The sequence below is a fragment of the Drosophila innubila genome, assembly GCF_004354385.1.
Source record: "Drosophila innubila isolate TH190305 chromosome 2R unlocalized genomic scaffold, UK_Dinn_1.0 1_C_2R, whole genome shotgun sequence".
Lineage (NCBI taxonomy): Eukaryota > Metazoa > Arthropoda > Insecta > Diptera > Drosophilidae > Drosophila > Drosophila innubila.
In genome coordinates this window covers 20096537-20115034 of record NW_022995374.1, presented here as the reverse complement: position 1 = coordinate 20115034, position 18498 = coordinate 20096537, and the positions used below count along the sequence as shown (strand labels likewise).

The following is an 18498-nucleotide window of genomic DNA, read 5'->3' as shown; positions in this document are numbered from 1 at the left end:
GTTTTATTTATGCAAAATGTGCGTTGCAGTCACTTAAAGTCTCGCTTGTCTACCATTTCTACTTTATATTCATCTCATTTAATTATTTTGATCATTAGCTTATCAGATTATTAAGTTGTTGCTGTATTTTAAAATAACGTAAAGTACTAGAAATACCAGTCTTTTAAAATAAACCTCTAATTTATGCTTCATGGGCTAAAAAAAAATACATTTTATATAAAAAGTGTTATAGCTTTTGTATATCTAAATTATTATTTTAAATTGTTAGGCAGTGTGCATTAGTAAACTTTTAGATAATTTAATATGTTACATAAAAAGGTGTTGAATTATATTTATTCGAAAATCTAACTTTTCCAAATAATAGGATTATATAATAAGATACATAGTTATTATTGTCAAAAAAAAAAAAAAAAATGATCTCATTTGCATACAATTTGAATAAATACATCGGTTTAAGTGCAACCAACACATATGGACCGGTTTTGCGAACCAAACAAAAATTGCTTATATTTTTTATTATATTACTGTCAAACGCAGACTAATAAAAACTAACAAATCTACGCACTAATATCCGTACTGACAACTTTTTGCTGTTGTCTGGCAAAAATTTTTGCGTTCACTTTTTTGCATAGTTTTAAAATAAATAATAATTCGGGGCGAATTCCATTATCCAATACTAAATATGCAGAAGAAGAAGTCTTGTGAATTGGACATTCACAACGAATGAATAGTCACACGTGCTGTTGACATTGTTTGTCAGAGTTTTGATTGTATAGTTTTGAAAACCATGCCCGGGAATGAGAGCGAATCCGACTCTGGGAGTGAGTACGAAGTGGAGCTGCATGTGAAGCCCAAAAGAGTGCGTAGAGCAGTTAACGATGACTCTGCCGATCTTCTGGGAAACTTTGATGACGAGAAACGCAAAGAGATATTTGAGGGGACTTATGTAGACAAAGAATCCACAAAAATTCCCAGCGATTCTGAGAGCAGTGACGAAGATGGAGCTGATAAGCCAGATGAATCGATCAATGCCGAAGGAAACAACAAACGCACGGAGGGCAGTGAAGCGTCTGCGTCCGAGGTGGAAGAGTCCAATGCCGATGGCCATATAACGAGTGACCAATTGAGTAGCCTGCTCCGTGGTGCCTCGAAATTAAACAGACACGTACTATACGTTACAAATCTGAACTTTGAGACCCAAAAGGACGACTTGGAGTCGCACTTCTCAGTTGTTGGTGCTGTGAAATCCATACGTATACCCAAGAAACGACGTGGTGGATTTGCCTTTGTGGAAATGGCGGATCTGAAAGGCTTTCAGCAAGGATTCCAGTTGCATAACACCGAGCTACAGGGTAGGAAAATTAAGGTACAGATATCTGAGGCGGGGAAAAAGAAATCGGCCAACAAGAAAAATATTATCAAACAGAAGAATCGTAAGTTGGCTGAGATGCGCAACGAGCAGAAGACTTTCACAAAGAGTGGCAAATTCTACGATAAGGACTTGAAGAAGGAGAAGGCTAAGGATCTGCTTGCTCGCAAGCGCTGGCGTAGGAATCCAGCGCCAAGGGGAAAGTAATAATAATGCTTAATATGTACCTATTGAATAGTCTATAACTTGTATTAAAATATAACTTATGTATTCAAAAAACAATCATTTATGTACGGTATTATCACTGCTGCCATCTTATAATGTAAAAGTTGCGTTTACCCACGCGTAAAAGAGACACTCCGTTCCGGAGAATGTGGATGCCGGTGGTAATGACTTCTGCAATGTTCTGCACACGCTTCTGGTTAACATAGAAACCACCAGCATTTATAATGCGCACGGCATCGGCTAAAATTCAATAACAATAAATTCATAAATATTTTAAAATGATTTAAGAGCAACTCACTTTCTGTGGGAAAACACTTGGCCTTCATGGCCAGCTGTAGAATAGACATGCCAGGCTCTGAAAGGATATCGACCATTGTGGCTCCTTGAAAGGTTTGCTTAATTTCCACAAGGCTCAACTCTGCCAAACCCTCAACGTTTCCCTTGTAAAGTGCATTGGTAACGCGTTCCGCTTGCTTTAAGCCATGTTCTGTGAACTATAAGCATTAGTATATATTTCGATATAGAATGGTAAGAACAATATATGTACCTCCATGAACTAACAAGGTTACATCTTCCGCCAGCAGAGTCTGCGCCTTTCGTTTCTCTGGCTCCTTGGCGTGTTCCTGCATGAGTTGCTCCACCTCAGGCAGGGGAATAAAAGTGAACAATTTAAGCAGCTTCTCCACTTCTGAGTCTGGCATGCGCATAAAGAACTGGTACAATGCAAATGGAGACGTCTTATTCTCATCCAGCCATACAGCATTTCCGGCCGATTTGCCAAACTTGTCGCCTTCCTCGTTGGTCACTATTGGCAGAGTCATTCCGAAAACTTCACGATTACGTTCAACGCGACTTATTAGTTCGTGGCCAGTCATTAGATTGCCCATTTGATCGGAGCCTCCCATCTGAAAGCAACAGTTGTGTTTGCGCAACAGATGCAACCAGTCGTAGGCCTGAAAGATCTGATACGTAAACTCTGTGAAGCTCATTCCGTCCTCGGACTCCAGGCGAGACTGAACGGATGATCTGGAGAGCATGGAACCCATGCGGAAATGTCGTCCCATATTGGCAACAAAGTCGATAAGACTCAGATTTGCATACCAATCAGCATTGTTAACGATTCTGAAGAGAATTATATTCACTTTTATTACAAAACTAGTCGGAAAGGCTATAGTCGGGATCCCGACCACACCCGTTACTTATTTCAATATATAGTATTAAAGTACTTTATAGAAATTACTACCTAATAAAAACTACTGCATACTTTTGGGTGCTTGTATTGCCTTAATTTTAAACGACTTTGGTTATTAGCTATTACTGCAGTTCTACTTGTCCGATCTTGTTGCGGTTTAGTGAGATAATATATTATCTTAAGAACTTTTGATGTGGTGGTTTTCCGCGATTTACGGGAACGGTAGGGGAGGTCTATAAAAATCTGCGTGCAGAATTTGGTTGCTCTACCTTTATGGTCTCTGAGATCTAGGCGCTCACACAAACGGACGGACGGACAGACACACATGGCTAAATCTACTCGGCTGTTGATGCTGATTAAGAATATATATACTTTATAGGGTCTCCATGTACACCCTCTTACTTATTTTTTATGTATCGGGTATAATAAGACTACTCACGTGAGAGGCGCCAGCTTGGAGCTGTATTTCCGTGTATCCCAGAGACAATCCTCGTGGTTTTTGAATACTTTACGCAGCTGACGTTCAATGGCCTCCAGGTTCGTCTCAATAACAGAGTTACCCAGCTGATTGCGTTCCGTTTTACGTCCACTCGGGTCTCCAATCAGACCCGTTGCTCCGCCCACTAACGCAATCGGTTTATGTCCAGCTCTCTGGCAGTGCAACAGACCCATAATCACAACAAGGTTTCCAACGTGCAGGCTGTCCGCCGTGGGATCGAATCCAGCATAGATGCTCTGAGGTGAACTCTTAAATAGGTCCTTCATCTTTGGTCTGCAAAGGATGTGTTTTTCATACAAAATTACTGCATTCTTTCGTCATCATCAACTTACGCCGCAGTGTCCGGAAAAATGCTCTGAAAAAAGCCTCGTTCCGACAACTCCAACAGATTTTTATGTGTAAAACTGCGTTTGGAATAGCTGCAGCTGCTTTGCAGCGGGCCCAGCAGTCGAAATCTTAAAGCAATCATTATGCAAAGTAAACCATCAGCAAATCTAAATTTGTGATTGCAGCGAAAATAGGAACTCTGATGTGAGGTTATACCGAATGTTTTGGTATTCGCGCTTACAGCTGACAGGCATCAGCTGTTGTTTACATGCTTTAAAAATTACAAGGTTGTGCTTTTACGTTGCAACGTCACAGATGATTGATTGCAATTTGCCAACATAATAGAAGTATGCAATATATAAACTTGTTACCCATTTAATAATATCCATTCAATTGCAAGTTATTCATATATATATGGTACAGAAAATCGAGCATTCGACCTTATCGAGTGTGTGTTTGCGCCTAGGGTGACCGTATTGCATGAATAGACAAATTGGCAAATTGAAAACAGAAAATACAACCTTGTTTTTTATTCTTCTCTTTTTATTGTTTTTTGTTTATCCAAACAAAGAAACGCAAGTTAAGTTCAGTGTTCGCTGCTCAATTAAACTATGGCTTTTATTGGCAACTTGTAGCAAACTAACGCTTAGCAATGTTGCTGAAAATTCGGCATGCACTGCTTGAGGTGACGAATCAATCGGCAAAGCAGTCTGTCAAGCAATCGGCGGTTATAATCAACAACGAGATCATTATAAGTTCTGGCAGCATTTTGCAGCCTTTTGTTCGTTCAGATGGAGATGGGGACAAAATCATCCAGAGCTTGCAACAATGTGAGCTGGTCGATGCCCAAAGCGAATCCGGCGATGAGGGTAAACTATTGCGTAAACTCAATTATCTGGTGACCTTTGATCGACAGCGTCGTTCACTGACGGATCGAAGTGCTCAAAGTTCTGGACAGGTTGCCCACATACTGACCCGGTACACTGCACAGCCGTTGTACGTCTTTTGTGCCGCAGAAGTGTCGCGAAATCTTCACAAGATATTATTGAGTGCTGACTCTGATAGCCAAAATGTACTGCGTTCCAGTTTTTTGGTCTTGACAATGAGAGCATTGAAGGAGCGGGAATCTTTCAAGGGTTTCCTTCAGCACATCGCCAGCTATTTGCGCTACTTGCAACCAATTCACACACTTGACGATGTCTTGGTCATGTGTTCGCCATTTGGCTTGGAAAACTTTTATAAGACCATCAGCATTGGCAAGGTGTCCAATGTGATGGGTAGCTCTCTATTCGGTTTATCAAATGCATTGCCTTTGGGCTGTGAAGGTTCTGCGGTGTTCAACAACAAACTGTAAGTGTGTAAGATGTAAATGATCTTATGGACATTTAAGATTGCTTTCCATTTCAGTCGTTTAGTAGGCATTATCATCTGTACATCATTCCAGCGGGATCAGGAGAACGTCAATCTTACTTTGGCTGCCAATTTTGGTTATCTATTGCGTGATTTTATGGAGCAACTAGGAACCCCCATTACAATGTTTAATTTAACGCGTGAGCCATCGAATTTTGCATGCAAGTATTATTTAAATTGGATGCTATCAAATGAATTAATCGTTTGCATTTTGATTTTAAAGGGGAGCGCACAATTGCAGTGATTGAATCGTCTGGTCAACAGGGCACTGGTACCTTCATCAAAGTTCACAACAAACGCTTCATCCTCACTTGCGCTCATGTCGTTGGACAGGTAATTATTCTCAAAATATACATGCAATTGACTTGGTTTTATTTCACAATTCAATCAATGTTTGTAGGTCAACGCTAAAGTACTTTGTCGTGCTATTGATCGAGAATTCCACTCAGATGTTATTTGGTGCAATCCAGATGAGAATCGTCCTTTTGATTTAGCTCTGCTTGCCGCTCCAGATGATGTCCCTGAACTCTATTGCGTTCGATTAGCCCGCAATCGCGCTACCCTGGGACAAACTGTTTACAATGCTGGCTTTCCATACTATGTGAACTTTAACTTTAAGTACGACTTTAATCCGTCCATATTTCAAGGTCGCATTATTAAGTGCGATCAGGGTGCAATAATGTCCGATGGTAGCGTTCAGGCCGGTCAAAGCGGTGGTCCAATGTTTGACCAAAACGGCAATATACTTGGAGTTTGTGTGTCCAATATTAAGCATGATGATGTTGTGTATCCAAATATAAATACAGCCATTCCGACTTTTGATATACGACAGACATTACGAGAATTTGCAAGAACCAGCGGTACGTAGTAAAATGAATCATTATATTGCGTAGTACTAAATCATTTTATTTTATCTCTTAGATGTACAGGTGCTTAACAACCTCGTGGCAAGTCAGGATGTCCAACGAGTCTGGTCGTTAGACATGCCTACAATACAAAGCAAACTTTAGCTGACGCACAATAAATTTCAATAATGTAATATATGTATATATGTGTACCATAAGACGTTATTTCTAGAACGTTTTTTTTTTACTTAAAATAAGCCATATATCTTTGTAAATAAATGAAAAAAAAATACATCAAATGATATTATGGTTAATTCTTATCCAGACAGTCATTAACATGACTTTGCAGGACAGTAAGAGCGTAAAACGGCTTTGAACAGATGGGACAGCGCAGTTTAGCATCCGCGGTCTTAGCAGCTGCACCTGTTGGATCCAAGACCTGGCAAAATAATACAAGAAACAGAATATATTGATAATGTACATGCATACTATACAAATTATTGCATACTCTCACTGGTCTCTGTTCATCTCGTAGGCTGCTTTTGCTTGAGACTGATGCTGATGTGGATGCTGATGTTGACGGTGTTAAGCTGGACTTTTTGCTCTTGTGCGCTTCAGCCAGAGCCTCGATGAGTTCTTGGTTGCGTCTTTGTAATGCTCGCAAATCCACTAGATATTGTTCCTTTTCGCCAGCGTTCTTTTCACGATCAGCGCGCTCCATTTCGAAATCACGTCTGTAAATTTCAATTTGCGTCTTCAAGTTTTCGATTTCATCTTCTTTCTGCACATCTTTGGCTTTCAGATTGTTGATATCGGCACGCATAACATTGAGTAACTCTTCTTTACTTGTCAAGTTTACCTTCAAGCAGTTTATTTCTTCGATATATGTTTTTTTCTGTGATCAAAAGTGATTGGTTACATGAACTCAAAAGTTATAAGTTTTGTATACAAACCATATCGTTAATTTCCAAGTTTTCGGCCAACAATGATGACATCTGTCTTCGCAGATCCGCAACTTGAAGCTCGTGTTCATCCCGTTTAATATATTCCCCTTCTGGCCCTTTGCCAACATCAGGAACGTACTCAAAGGACGGCTGAAATTATATATTAATTAAGATAATAGCCAAGCTAATCAAAACGATTACTTATCACTCCTTTACCTCATGATAAGAAAAACATTTGTATATGTGTATTAATAATCAGCTATCTTAGTTTACATACCACTTGGTGTTGTTGCAGCTTATCAATTTCAACACGCATATTGTTTATTAGGGAAGATTTTTCCGACACACTTTGTCTAAGTTCATCGTGCTCCTTTTGGCGTATATCTTCAACCAGACGCATCTGCTCCAAGTTTATGTCAACCTCCTTTTTCAGCTGACGATTTTCGTCAGTTAACTTATCAATCTGCGTTTGGCATTCCTGTAATTTCTCCTTATATTCTTCTTCTCGGTTTGCTGCCTCCTTTCGCCACTGCTGTGTAATTTTATAATATTCCTGCATCGTATAATTGACTTTATCCAAAGTTTCTGTATGCAAAAGTTCAAAATAATATTAGAATATTATAATAGAAAATAGAAAAATTATAATAGTTAGAGTCTTACAAATGAGCAGCTCAAGTACAAATGTATGCAAAGGATTACTCAAGATTGTAAAGTACAAAAGTACAAATCTGCTGTAATTTAATAGTTGTATGAAATGAAATGTGTATAAAATCGAAGATGATTAAAGATTAGATTACAACAGATCTTGTACTTTTATAAAGCACAACAAGGAATAACACGACACATACGTTTCAATGCCATATATTCGGTCATCATAGTTTGTAGTTTTACAACATCCTCGGCACATGCCTGCATCGAGCATAAGCTGGGAAATTGGGAGTAGACGCTGTTCTGTTAGAAATAAATATAAAGAAAAATTTAATTTTGTACATAACACACTTTAATGTGAATATTTTGCATACATACCTTAAGCACGTCGGGATTAACATCACCCATTAAGAAACTGGCGGCCAAAGAATTTTGTTCGGAAGGCAATGTTGTGGGTAAGCTGCTCTCCAGTTTTTGTTCTTCTTTTGTCAAGTCCGGAATATTGCTTTGCTGAATCAATATGGCAGAGGCAGCAACAATCTCATTTGGTTTGGACGTTTCCTCCACAGTGTCCCCATCGTGTTCGAGTGCATCGTGAAGTAGGGAATTACCGTGAGAGCAGAGCGACGGCACAGGGGAACTGCCCAAAATAACGAATGATTCCTCTTCACTCATCGTGCCTCTACAACAGTTTAGTCACTGAAAGGTACGCAAATGTTCGCATATATTAAAACAACACTCGTGTGTCAGATTCTGTAGGGGATTCCCCTATATCTTTTTCACTTATTTCAATAATCTAGACCAAATGTCGGAATTAATCGATAAATGCTCAGACATGACCCACACACATGTAGTGCTGAACAGCGTGTATTTTGAAACGTATATTTACGTGTATACATATACATTTATATGTATTTTATCTCTCTGATTTATATTATGATTCATAGCAAATGTGATTTCCTGACTTCCCCGAATGCTGCGTCATTTGAAATTGTATTTATATTACGCATGTATTTAGTGTACAAACCTTATCGGTAGCTTTATCGGCACCGAATTTTGATAGTGGTTTATTTTCTCTGTCTTGTTTTTAAGTTATTGAATCAGAGTTAAATAGTTATTTTTATTTTTGTGCATTTTGTGACCTATTTTGAAAGTGTGACCAAAGTGATCATACATAACAGCTGCTTACAGTGCTGTCAACGTTTTAGAGAAAAAATAGCTGTTTTTGGCTGAAAGCATCCGAAAAATAGCTAAAACTGCAGTGCAAAATGGACAAAACAGAAAAGCTGACAAATAAGAGCAAGTCAAAACAGGTTGGCAGCCTTAACGCAAAAACGAGCACGCCATATCGGATTGTGATCAAAGTATGCACGCAATTGCAGTCAAAAATACCAAAATGTTATTTAACATTAACATTCATTTAACAGATTTATACTCGCACTAGTGCTGTCGACTTTAGAGGAAAATATCTGTTTCTGGCTACAAAGCATCTAAATTTGTTTTTCGTGCATTTATGTTTGGTTTTAGAAAAGCCATATTTCCGGCTAATAGTTATTTTCAAGTTTTTCTAGCATCGAACCTTAAATATAGACAGAACTTGCTATAAAATAGATAAGTTACCAACAGTGGCTGTTTATATAGTGTGACCAGGTGTCCAATGAACGTAAAGAAGGAAATATGTCGTTATACAGCACTGTTAAAATTGAACGGCCATTGGCATTTTATACGTGCTTTTCAATTAATTGTTAAATTAATTAAAATAATAAAAAGTTACAACGACAAGATCTAACAGATATAAATATTGAAAAACAACTCAATTAATTTTTATTAATGTGCACTTGGAACAAAGCACTGTTTGACCGATTTTTGTAATTTCCGAAAATGGTTCTAATTGTTGGCTTTCAGAATTTACATAATTTATATCGAATTACGAACCGGATTTAATTTATATGGTATATTTCCATTGTTCGCTTAAAAGTACGTTTACTTTTTTATAATATGGGTTAATGAGGCTTACGCTTGATGATTTCGGCACAAAGATACGGCAAGGAACTGGATTCCGCTAACTTGAATTTGAATATGGCTGCAAATGCTTTCATTACATAAATATATTAATAAAGAGAAAGCTTTGTAAAGAGAACAGAGATAAGTTTGAGAAATGGAACATCTTCAGAAATTTGTATTATATTTTGAAAAAATATAAAATGGGAGTGACTCTCAGTTCTAGCACTAATTTTGGTTCATTAGACAGTGTCCCTCAGGAATTCTCTGCACACAGAAAAGCATCCAAAAATTATAAAAATTTCAACTATACCCTTAAGACAAGGGTAAAAATATTTGTCATATAACGACTGCTGACTGCGGACGTTGTCCACGAGTGGAGCTTTCACTGTATGCAAATATTATACATAATCATGCCAAACTGGTTTGATTTTATTAAAACATTGGTGTTGCAAATAAAAATATAAAATATAAAATTTTATTTTGTAAGAATCTCTATTTCAGCTTATAACTAATGCACACGAATAAATAAAATTATAGAAAACTTAAACGTTGTTATATAAATTGTACAAATACGAAATTCAATTAAAGCTCAAGTGCATCGAAACCATTTACATAGTTCAAAAAAGATGCCTCATGCACGACCAATATCAATATCACATTCAAATCTCTTTCAGCCACCTGACACACTCAATCATTATACTTAAGTTTATCCTATAATCTAGTAAAAATCAATGCCAGCTTGTGACTGGCATTTACGCCTGCCCCTTGCCGTAGTAGTAGCCAGAGCTGACGAGGGGCTGGAGATGGGGCTGGGGCTGGGATTGCGACTGTGTCTGGCGGAACTGACGTCGCACTTGGTGAGGATGAGGTGGTTGCAGCTCTCTCTGCAGAGCAATGGCCGCAAAGTGTTGCTGCTTGAGTGCACTAATGGTAGCAATCTTGCGATGTCTGTTGGGACGTGGGATGTTGCCACTGTTTGACAGGCGATAGGTTTCCAGATCATCGTCACGCGGCAGCGGACGATTTTTATCCTCCTCAACAGGTGTGCCGTCGGGACGCAGGCGAATGACCAGTGGTCCACTTAGATATGTTTGTGGTGGCTCAGCTGTTAGGGCGGCGGCAACAGGCAGCTCGCTTGACTGCTGAACACCCGGACTCTGTTCGCTGCCATAGCCATAGGACATGTCCATATCCATGGCATATTTGTGCTTGTGCTCGCTGCTGCTGCCACTGTTGCTGCCATCAAAAAGTGGATTCTGCTGCGGTGGCTGCTGATGGGTGAGTATGATTAGCGAGGAGGCTGGAGGCGTGGGCAATGCAGCTTGTGGTTTGCGTGTGGTTATCAATGTAGCGCTGGGATGATCCCGCATAATCGATGACCAGACTGCGGAAAGAAACAAATAAATACATTGAAATCACGTACTCTTATCGTTATCGCTTATGGGCTAACATATGAAAACACGTTTGAGTGCCAAAGCGCGGAATTTCAAGCCAAATCCAATGCGACTGCAGCTGTTGTTATCGTACACGGAAGTTGACGCTCAATTCCCACGCTCAACTCTGATCTGAGCTGAGCTGGGCTGGTCTTAGCTGGGATGAAACTGGGTCTTATCTCATAAATATGCAATACTTACTCAGCTCATTGGCATCACGCTGATACGGATCAAGTGACTCCAGTTGCGCATCGGAGAATGTTTGCAATTTCTCATAGCCATAACCAAGCAGATTGTGCTTGCACTGGTTTACTGGGAGGCCACCGCCCACCGTTGACTTGCAATGCACGCTAACCAGTTGGGCGAACGTCGAGTATAGGTAAGACATCTGCAGCAAAAGAGAGGCGAAATTAGAGATCAGTTAAGAGACACAGACTTGGGCAATAGTAACGGCAACAGTGCGTGTGAGTGATGCGCTCAAATGAAATGCATTTCAAAAGCGTGTCGAGTTGAGCAATAGCTGTCTATATGTGTAGTGTAGTGTAGTGTGTATGTGTGTGTGTGACAAGGGTTGGGTCCGCAGCTGTGCTCCAGTTTACGGTTCAGCAGCCAAAGCAGCGCATGCCCAGTTCGCTTTATCAACGATTTGTGTTTTCTATTTTCTGTTTTCTGTTTTCTGTACTCTGTTTTCTGTTTTGTACTTTGCTATTCTTTGCGCGCATCGAAGCGTTGAATAGACTTTTAATTGCAGAATATTCTCAACTGGATGACACATGCTCAAGATTGGAATTTCGCAGTTGGTGACGTAAAGTCAAGCTGACCGGCTTCCATATTCTACCTGCCATCACCAATCTGCTATGCTAATGAACAGACACTCAACTGATAATTAATTGCAAAAAATAACGAAATCCGGCATTTCTCACCTATTAGCAAGAGTCGATTTTTATTTGAAATAAAAAGAAAGTAAGCCGAAACTTCTACACACAAATATATACAGAATTTGTGTCAGTCAAACATATATATATGTATAAGTGTATATTATAGTCAATTCTGTTGGTATCTTGCACCTTGAGCTGGTTCCAGTCAAAACGAAAGATTCATTTGCATTGGTTTTGAATTGGACTGAGACTTGGGTTTTGGATTTGGATTTAGATTTGCATTGCTTCTTGGCTTCGTCTCGGAGTTTTACAATTTAACGCTGTTTGCATAATGATATGCCCGATGTATGCACAAAACGCTGGCTCAAATTACAAATTACCGTTAAGCCCACAACAGCAACAGCAACAGCAACAACAACAATGGCAACAACCTGTAGCGAATATGTATGTTTATTGACCACAAAACGTGTGCAAACTGTAAAATGCAATTTGAGACAAATATGCTTTTTTTCTACTTACATTCATACATACAATGATTTGTTTTTATTGTTGGTTTGTTAGGTTTCGTGTGCAACAAAAAATTACTCAATTTACCATGCAAAATAAAATATATATAAATAAATAAATGATACGTGTAGGCTTTTGTTTTTACCATGCTCGAATGAGAATACGTCAGTAAATCGCATATAATCCCTTATCTGATTTATTTAACATTTTATACCTTTTTTTTCTTATTTTTTACGGGGTTCCAGCCCCTGACACAATTAAATAATTATACAGAATCTCTAAATAAATGTGAGCCACAAAAAAAAGAATAATAAATTAAAATAAAGAAAATATATAAAAATTAAAATAAAGGCGGGTGTTGTCAAAGTCACATAAATTTACATAAATGTATATAGTATATAAATACAAGTTCAAGTTAGATCTCAGCTTTATAATGACCTGCAAATACCTGAGATCGCACTTGCCGATCGTAGCCAGGCAGCTAATAATTTATAAGCAGCTTGCAACATGATTAATAAAACTCGCACATCCAATCACATTAATTATGATAAAATTTAATTGAATTTATAAATGCATATGTATAATTATAAATACAAGCATTTGCATATGGGAAAGCTGAGAAATTAAAAAAAAAAACAATTTGTTAAGTTGATAATTTGCAACGTACTTATTGAGAAACTTTTGTTAGAAACGTACTTGACCTAAAATCTAACCTGTGTAATTTATTATTATAATTATGTGTGTTCTAAAAATAAATCCAAGTGTTTGTATTTAATATTGTACAGTTAGAGTTCCCTATGCAAGCCCAAGATTCCACTGTTTTCACTGGGAGTCGGCCAAGAAATCATATAATTAAAACAAAAATTGGATTCAAGACAAGCTAAACCTAAAAAAACATGCAACCGTTTCTCTTAATATCTAGGGAATTCCAAAGTCTTCTTAAAGATTCGCCGTTTTCGGGGAATACATAGTTTTAATTAACAGCGTTTCTAATTCGCACTTAAAACAAAAACAGAATGCCATAAATATTCACAATTTGGTGTATCCCCGGAACTAAAAAACCTAACCAAATACTTGTCTGTCTTTATTTTTTGGTTTTATTATTATTATCATTATGTTGTGTTGTGTCTGGTTCAATAACCTGTTGATATACGCAGTTTACATTATGAAACAAAAGCCAAAAAGAAATAAAGATAGCAAAACAAGTAAAAGGGTAAACATTTCAACAAAACTAATAAACAACCGATGGAGAAACGTTGGCGTCCAGCCAGCGACCCAAAGACAGACGCCGATTCGGATAGAGACCACCTCAACATGATGGCCATTACCATTGGAAATGCTGATCCCGTTCAGGTTCATTATAATGATGACGATGCTGCATTTTCGCTTATGTGAATAAGTATGGTACGAGTCTACATATGTGTATATGTATATAAATACATACTTTTACGTAAAAAAGTAATGCGAACATAATTTATTTATTGAAGTTCGGGTCAAACCGGCTAAACGCGTTTGCACCTAAACATTAAGGGCAAAAACTACAACAACAAAAACATTGCTTGTTTTTGCAATCGAAAATCGAAAGCGATAGAGAAGAGTTGAGCTGAAGCGAACCGAAAACGGTAAACAAAGTTTAATTAATAAAAAACAAGTAAGACTGCTCTAGTCACAAATGCTTGACTAAAAGATACCTTATAACCAGATCTATTCACATAACATCACTGACAATACGTTCTTTTATAATTTCTGTGTGTAAGAAGTATTTTTAAATTGTAATCCGAATTTTATGATTCAAAGATGATATGTTGTTATGACAAAATGCAAGTGTATTTAGAATTTTTTTTATTTGTGCCGGTATTTCAATGTCTAGTTAAGGGCTTTGATAACTATATCAGAGATAATTTGACCCTTAAATGCATAAAATGAATGAAAAATTTAAAAATATCTCTTTGATAAAATTGAAGGTGACGTTGAAAAATCGGTCCTATTGCTCATTAGTTTCCCTTATTGGTTTTAAACTAATTTTCTGAGATTGACGCGTTTATCTAAGCTGTAGATCACGAGTATGGAGTATTATATAGTCGGAGATGGGATCTTCTCTGCTTTGCATACATTGTCACAACACTCTTTTTTTATTTAAACTATTAATAGCATAGAGTGTAAAAGCACATAAAATTTAAATTCTAATTAGCAATTTCTAAAGAATTTTGTGCTCTGTCTTCTTTTATTTACTTAGCTTTGTTAATTGCGTTTTAGAATTTCGCAATTAATTAGCTTTTGGAAATTATTTTCTCGTTTGTCTTTTGATATGCGGGTACCGGATATTCTCCTACATAAGTACATACATCTATGTACAAATGTATGTAGATACATTGAAATGTACATATCGAATTCATTTCAGCAGATTGTTCTCGCATTACAAAAGCGACTTTAGTTCTATTGTCAGCCATTGTGTGCGGAGGGGCTTAGAATACATCAAAAAAGAGTAAAAAAACAGCAATAACAACAACAAAACTGGCTGAGATTATTTAAGGCGCAGTTCGCGTGCGAGCGTCTAAAATAGATGCGCTACCAAAATGCTTTATAGGATGTAGTTATCACGCCGCATGACTTGGCTAAATGAGGGGCTCACTATAACTAATTGCATTAAGCTGTCATTAATAATTCGCATGCAAACAACATTTACAACATATTTATAATAGCCGTAGAGTTCATTAACTGTATATGAGCGTGTTACATGCCCCCGTCCCGCTCGTCTATAAGTTACTATTCCAGATGGACAAGCAGAGTCAAATTCACGTCCGATCCCAAACCAAAGACTTGACGCAGGCGCCGTCGTTGTCACGCTTTGTTGCGCAAAAAAGTGAAATGCTTTTTTCGGTTAATTTTTTGTTGTTTTTTTTACAGTCCCCTCCCCTTTTTGCAGCAACTGCAAATGTAAATGAAAATAGTATTTGGTTTTTTTTTTTTTGTATTTTGTTTATCATAAACGAGTTTTAATGTTTTGTCTAGTTGTCGTTGTCCCGCTCCGATGACTTTAGTGCAAGCTCATTTGGATTTATTGTTCACTTTGGTAATTGCTTTTTCATTATGCCAGCAAATGTTTGCTGTCATTTTTGTTATTAAAGAAATGAACATGAATTCAAATTGTTTGCAAAACAAAAAAAATTGATAGAAAGAGGCAATCGGAAGAATTAATTTCCCATTCGAATTCAATGTCTATTTGCAATTCTCAGGGAAAGCACAGAAAATATATTTGTGTCATTAAATGCTATCTCAGAAGTCAAGTTTATGAAGATAGCTGTTAAATGAAAATTCATTCTCGCACTCTAAAACAATGTTAAATTACTTCATTGCCAGGTAAATATATATGATATTCTCGTTTATATAAATGTATATATTGATGTATGTTAGGTAATTCTCACAAGCTTGAATTTAGTTTCTATCGAGCAAAGCACACACACTCAAAATCACCCGATGCCTTTCTAAATTTCCGTTTCTTGGTGTCTTCCACAAAAGTCTCGAATCTACTGAAACCGGCAAGACTATAGGTAAGTTTCAGTGTGTGTATGTATGTAAGTTTGCAGTAGGTAAATATATTAGGGTGCATCGATTTTTTCACAAAAACTGATAGCCCAAGTTCGAGATCTACGGTCAATTCTAGGATATTTTTAACAAGAAACGATAGTTCCAAAATCAACTGGTCCTTTTGAAAATCCTGATCATAACTAGAGTTTTGATACCAATCTATCGGACTAAAAACACTGAAGATATGAAAATGATAACATGCTTACGTTAAAAAAAAATTTAGTTTTTTAAATCAAAAAGCGGGGACCAGGAATTGATTTTAGAACCATGGTTTCTTGGTGAAAGCATCTTAAAATTGACCGTAGATTACGAATTTGGGTTAATATTTTTCAATATTTTGGGGCCCATACAAATCGATGCACCCTAATACATATTTTTGCAAAATGGAAACGCTCATACAAGTGCGAAGGTAAACAAAATCTAAACGTTTCACCAAATGACAATTGGAGATATAGACCGGCTGAGCCGGTTGATGATCGTCATTGTCATTATGTCTGTCGATTGTCTGCAGAAATGGAGCCATATGAACAATGATAAGCAGAAGCTATACAATTGATAACAAGATAACACTGAGACGGACAATGTCAAGTTCAGTTATGCAGCATATGATATTCATATTTATGTCAAGGATGACTAACGCCGATATTCTTCAGCTCATGAAATTATAACCGCGACATATTTGATATTCATTTTGTATTTCTGAATACAAAAGTAAACTGTAGTGGAACTGATGCTGTTGTCGCTTCTGCTTCAGCTGTTTTCAGTGTTTTTTTAATTTAATTTTATTTCAATACATTAATATTTTTTTGTTTTTGAGTATGTATTGTATTTATTGTGATTCAGCCAACTATTCGATTTTTTATTGTGTGCTACTGCGACTGCGGTACAGTTATGCAAATGAGTCTCAAATACCGCTCACTGATGCTCATTTTAATGTCTGCTGCCCATGCATATTCAATATTCAATATTGGGCATTCAAATTATTCAATATGTTCGATATGTTGGTGTGGAAACGAACGACATAACATTAAAATAGCTGCTAAAAGCAGCAAAGCGCCGTTAATATTTGTGCATAACAATGTGTGTGTTTTATTAAGCATTGCTATTTACGATGTTCATTGAAAAGTTATCATAACATCGAATATGAAATCTCATAAAAATATTGATAATTAAGTATGTTCGTTAATGTGCGAAAAACTGTGCTAGATTTGTCGAATTGTCAATGCCAAGGACACGCGCACCACACAGCTCTATTGTCATAGTCATAACTGGAGCGAACGTGGCGTATGTGTAATGTGCGATCATTATTATCATTATGATTGTGATTATGAGTTTTGATGCAAATTAGAAGGCTTCAGTCAATTCAATGGCTGTATAGGGGCATCGAGTGAAGTGGACTTACCTTTTCATTGCGCGACAAAAACTCCCAAATAGGTATAGCCGAGGCTGAGCTCATTTGGATGGTCAGAGCGCTGAGAAGGCAGCAGGCAAAGATTACTCTTGCAACGTGCGTCATGTTGCTGTTAGTATGTGCTGTTTGTGGCAAAATGTTAGCTCAGGTCTCCTCCAATTGTCCGTTATTGATGTTGGCGCGTTTGTGTAATGCGCTTCGTCAGACTTTCTTTTTTTTCGGATCAATTAAAGGCGCTGTTGTGGCCCATTTACAGTTAAAACCAATAGCGAAACTTTCATTTGTTCAATGTTTAAACTTTGGCTTATGCTCTTTGCTTGTGCATTTAATTTAATTAAAGTGAACAACGAGCTTGACTAATTTCGTTTTATTTGTTTTGTTGTTATTGTTTATATATTTGTTTGTTGGTTTCTCGGCTTAAAACGCAAAAGCTCGTTTCACATTTCACACCCACTGTTGAAATTCCTCTCGCACACACACACAAACACAAATTGACAACTTGCCGGCTTCGCTTGCGACTGCGACTCGTCTTCAAATGAAGCAACCGACAGCGGCGCACACGTATTTAAGCTTTGAGTATGACTGAAATTGAGATGCGCACGTGTCACGAATGAGCACGAGTTGCCTGCCTATCGTAGCAATTGTGATGGGCATATGAAATATCGCTCTCATATATATGGGGCACGCGGGCATCTCTAAGCATAGCTGAGAGAGCGGAGCTTATGAGAGCGAAAATGGCAATGCAAGCAGGTGCTCTCTCTCTATATCTCTCGTTCGCGATTTCTCTCTGATTGAGTGACCGCACTCAGTAAACTTGTTCTACACGCTTGCAGTTAAAATAGAAATTGAAAAAAATTGAAATGATACAAATAAATAAATACGAATACAAAAATTGCAAAATTTCAAAGTCAAGTTTACTGCCGTCGTTAGGTCTACTCATGTCTGACCAAAAGCAGTTGAGCTTCAGAATGTAATTAATAAAAATGTATGTACATATGTTTGTATGTATTTATGTGTGCATTTATTGTATAAATTACTGCATTTTGCAATTCAGCAGCTTCTACTGTTTGTTGTGAAAATAAAATACTTTATACATATGTATATTTGTATGTACATGTGTGTTATTTAACAACCGAATGATAATTAATATGTGTCTTTGACAGCGGCGCCAAGCTGAGCTTTTCTTTTGTTTGTGCTTTAATTTACGAAAAATTTATT

The 18498-nt window shown here is 37.4% G+C and overlaps 5 protein-coding genes across 6 annotated transcripts; 2 read left to right on the top strand and 3 right to left on the bottom strand.

Moving 5' to 3' along the window:
- Positions 1-711: 711 nt before the first annotated feature.
- On the top strand, positions 712-1648 carry LOC117784843 (polyadenylate-binding protein 3). The gene has a single exon (XM_034622680.1). It carries the CDS (start codon positions 788-790, stop codon positions 1574-1576), a length of 789 nt encoding a protein of 262 aa, XP_034478571.1. The 5' UTR covers positions 712-787; the 3' UTR covers positions 1577-1648.
- Positions 1594-3828, bottom strand: LOC117784842 (tyrosine--tRNA ligase, mitochondrial). The gene is made up of 5 exons (XM_034622679.1): positions 3618-3828; positions 3226-3558; positions 2142-2716; positions 1893-2081; positions 1594-1834 (listed from the first exon to the last, which is right to left on the bottom strand). Exons 1-5 carry the CDS (start codon positions 3752-3754, stop codon positions 1671-1673), a joined length of 1398 nt encoding a protein of 465 aa, XP_034478570.1. The 5' UTR covers positions 3755-3828; the 3' UTR covers positions 1594-1670.
- A 343-nt stretch (positions 3829-4171) lies between these two features.
- LOC117783517 lies at positions 4172-6159 on the top strand. The gene is made up of 5 exons (XM_034620939.1): positions 4172-4962; positions 5020-5183; positions 5246-5355; positions 5423-5882; positions 5944-6159. Exons 1-5 carry the CDS (start codon positions 4265-4267, stop codon positions 6030-6032), a joined length of 1521 nt encoding a protein of 506 aa, XP_034476830.1. The 5' UTR covers positions 4172-4264; the 3' UTR covers positions 6033-6159.
- Positions 5906-8646, bottom strand: LOC117783518 (NF-kappa-B essential modulator). 2 transcript variants are annotated; one of them, XM_034620941.1, is made up of 7 exons: positions 8487-8646; positions 7838-8158; positions 7660-7762; positions 7089-7396; positions 6821-6961; positions 6376-6762; positions 5906-6306 (listed from the first exon to the last, which is right to left on the bottom strand). In XM_034620941.1, the coding sequence occupies exons 2-7, from the start codon at positions 8132-8134 to the stop codon at positions 6178-6180; spliced, it is 1365 nt and encodes a 454-aa protein (XP_034476832.1). In that variant the 5' UTR covers positions 8135-8158; positions 8487-8646; the 3' UTR covers positions 5906-6177. The 2 variants fall into 2 exon arrangements, with proteins under 2 accessions (XP_034476832.1, XP_034476833.1); XM_034620942.1 differs by having other exon boundaries at positions 6382-6762.
- Positions 8647-9916: 1270 nt separating this feature from the next.
- Positions 9917-17815, bottom strand: LOC117784921 (rhythmically expressed gene 5 protein). The gene is made up of 3 exons (XM_034622773.1): positions 17272-17815; positions 11098-11284; positions 9917-10847 (listed from the first exon to the last, which is right to left on the bottom strand). Exons 1-3 carry the CDS (start codon positions 17383-17385, stop codon positions 10216-10218), a joined length of 933 nt encoding a protein of 310 aa, XP_034478664.1. The 5' UTR covers positions 17386-17815; the 3' UTR covers positions 9917-10215.
- Positions 17816-18498: the final 683 nt, after the last annotated feature.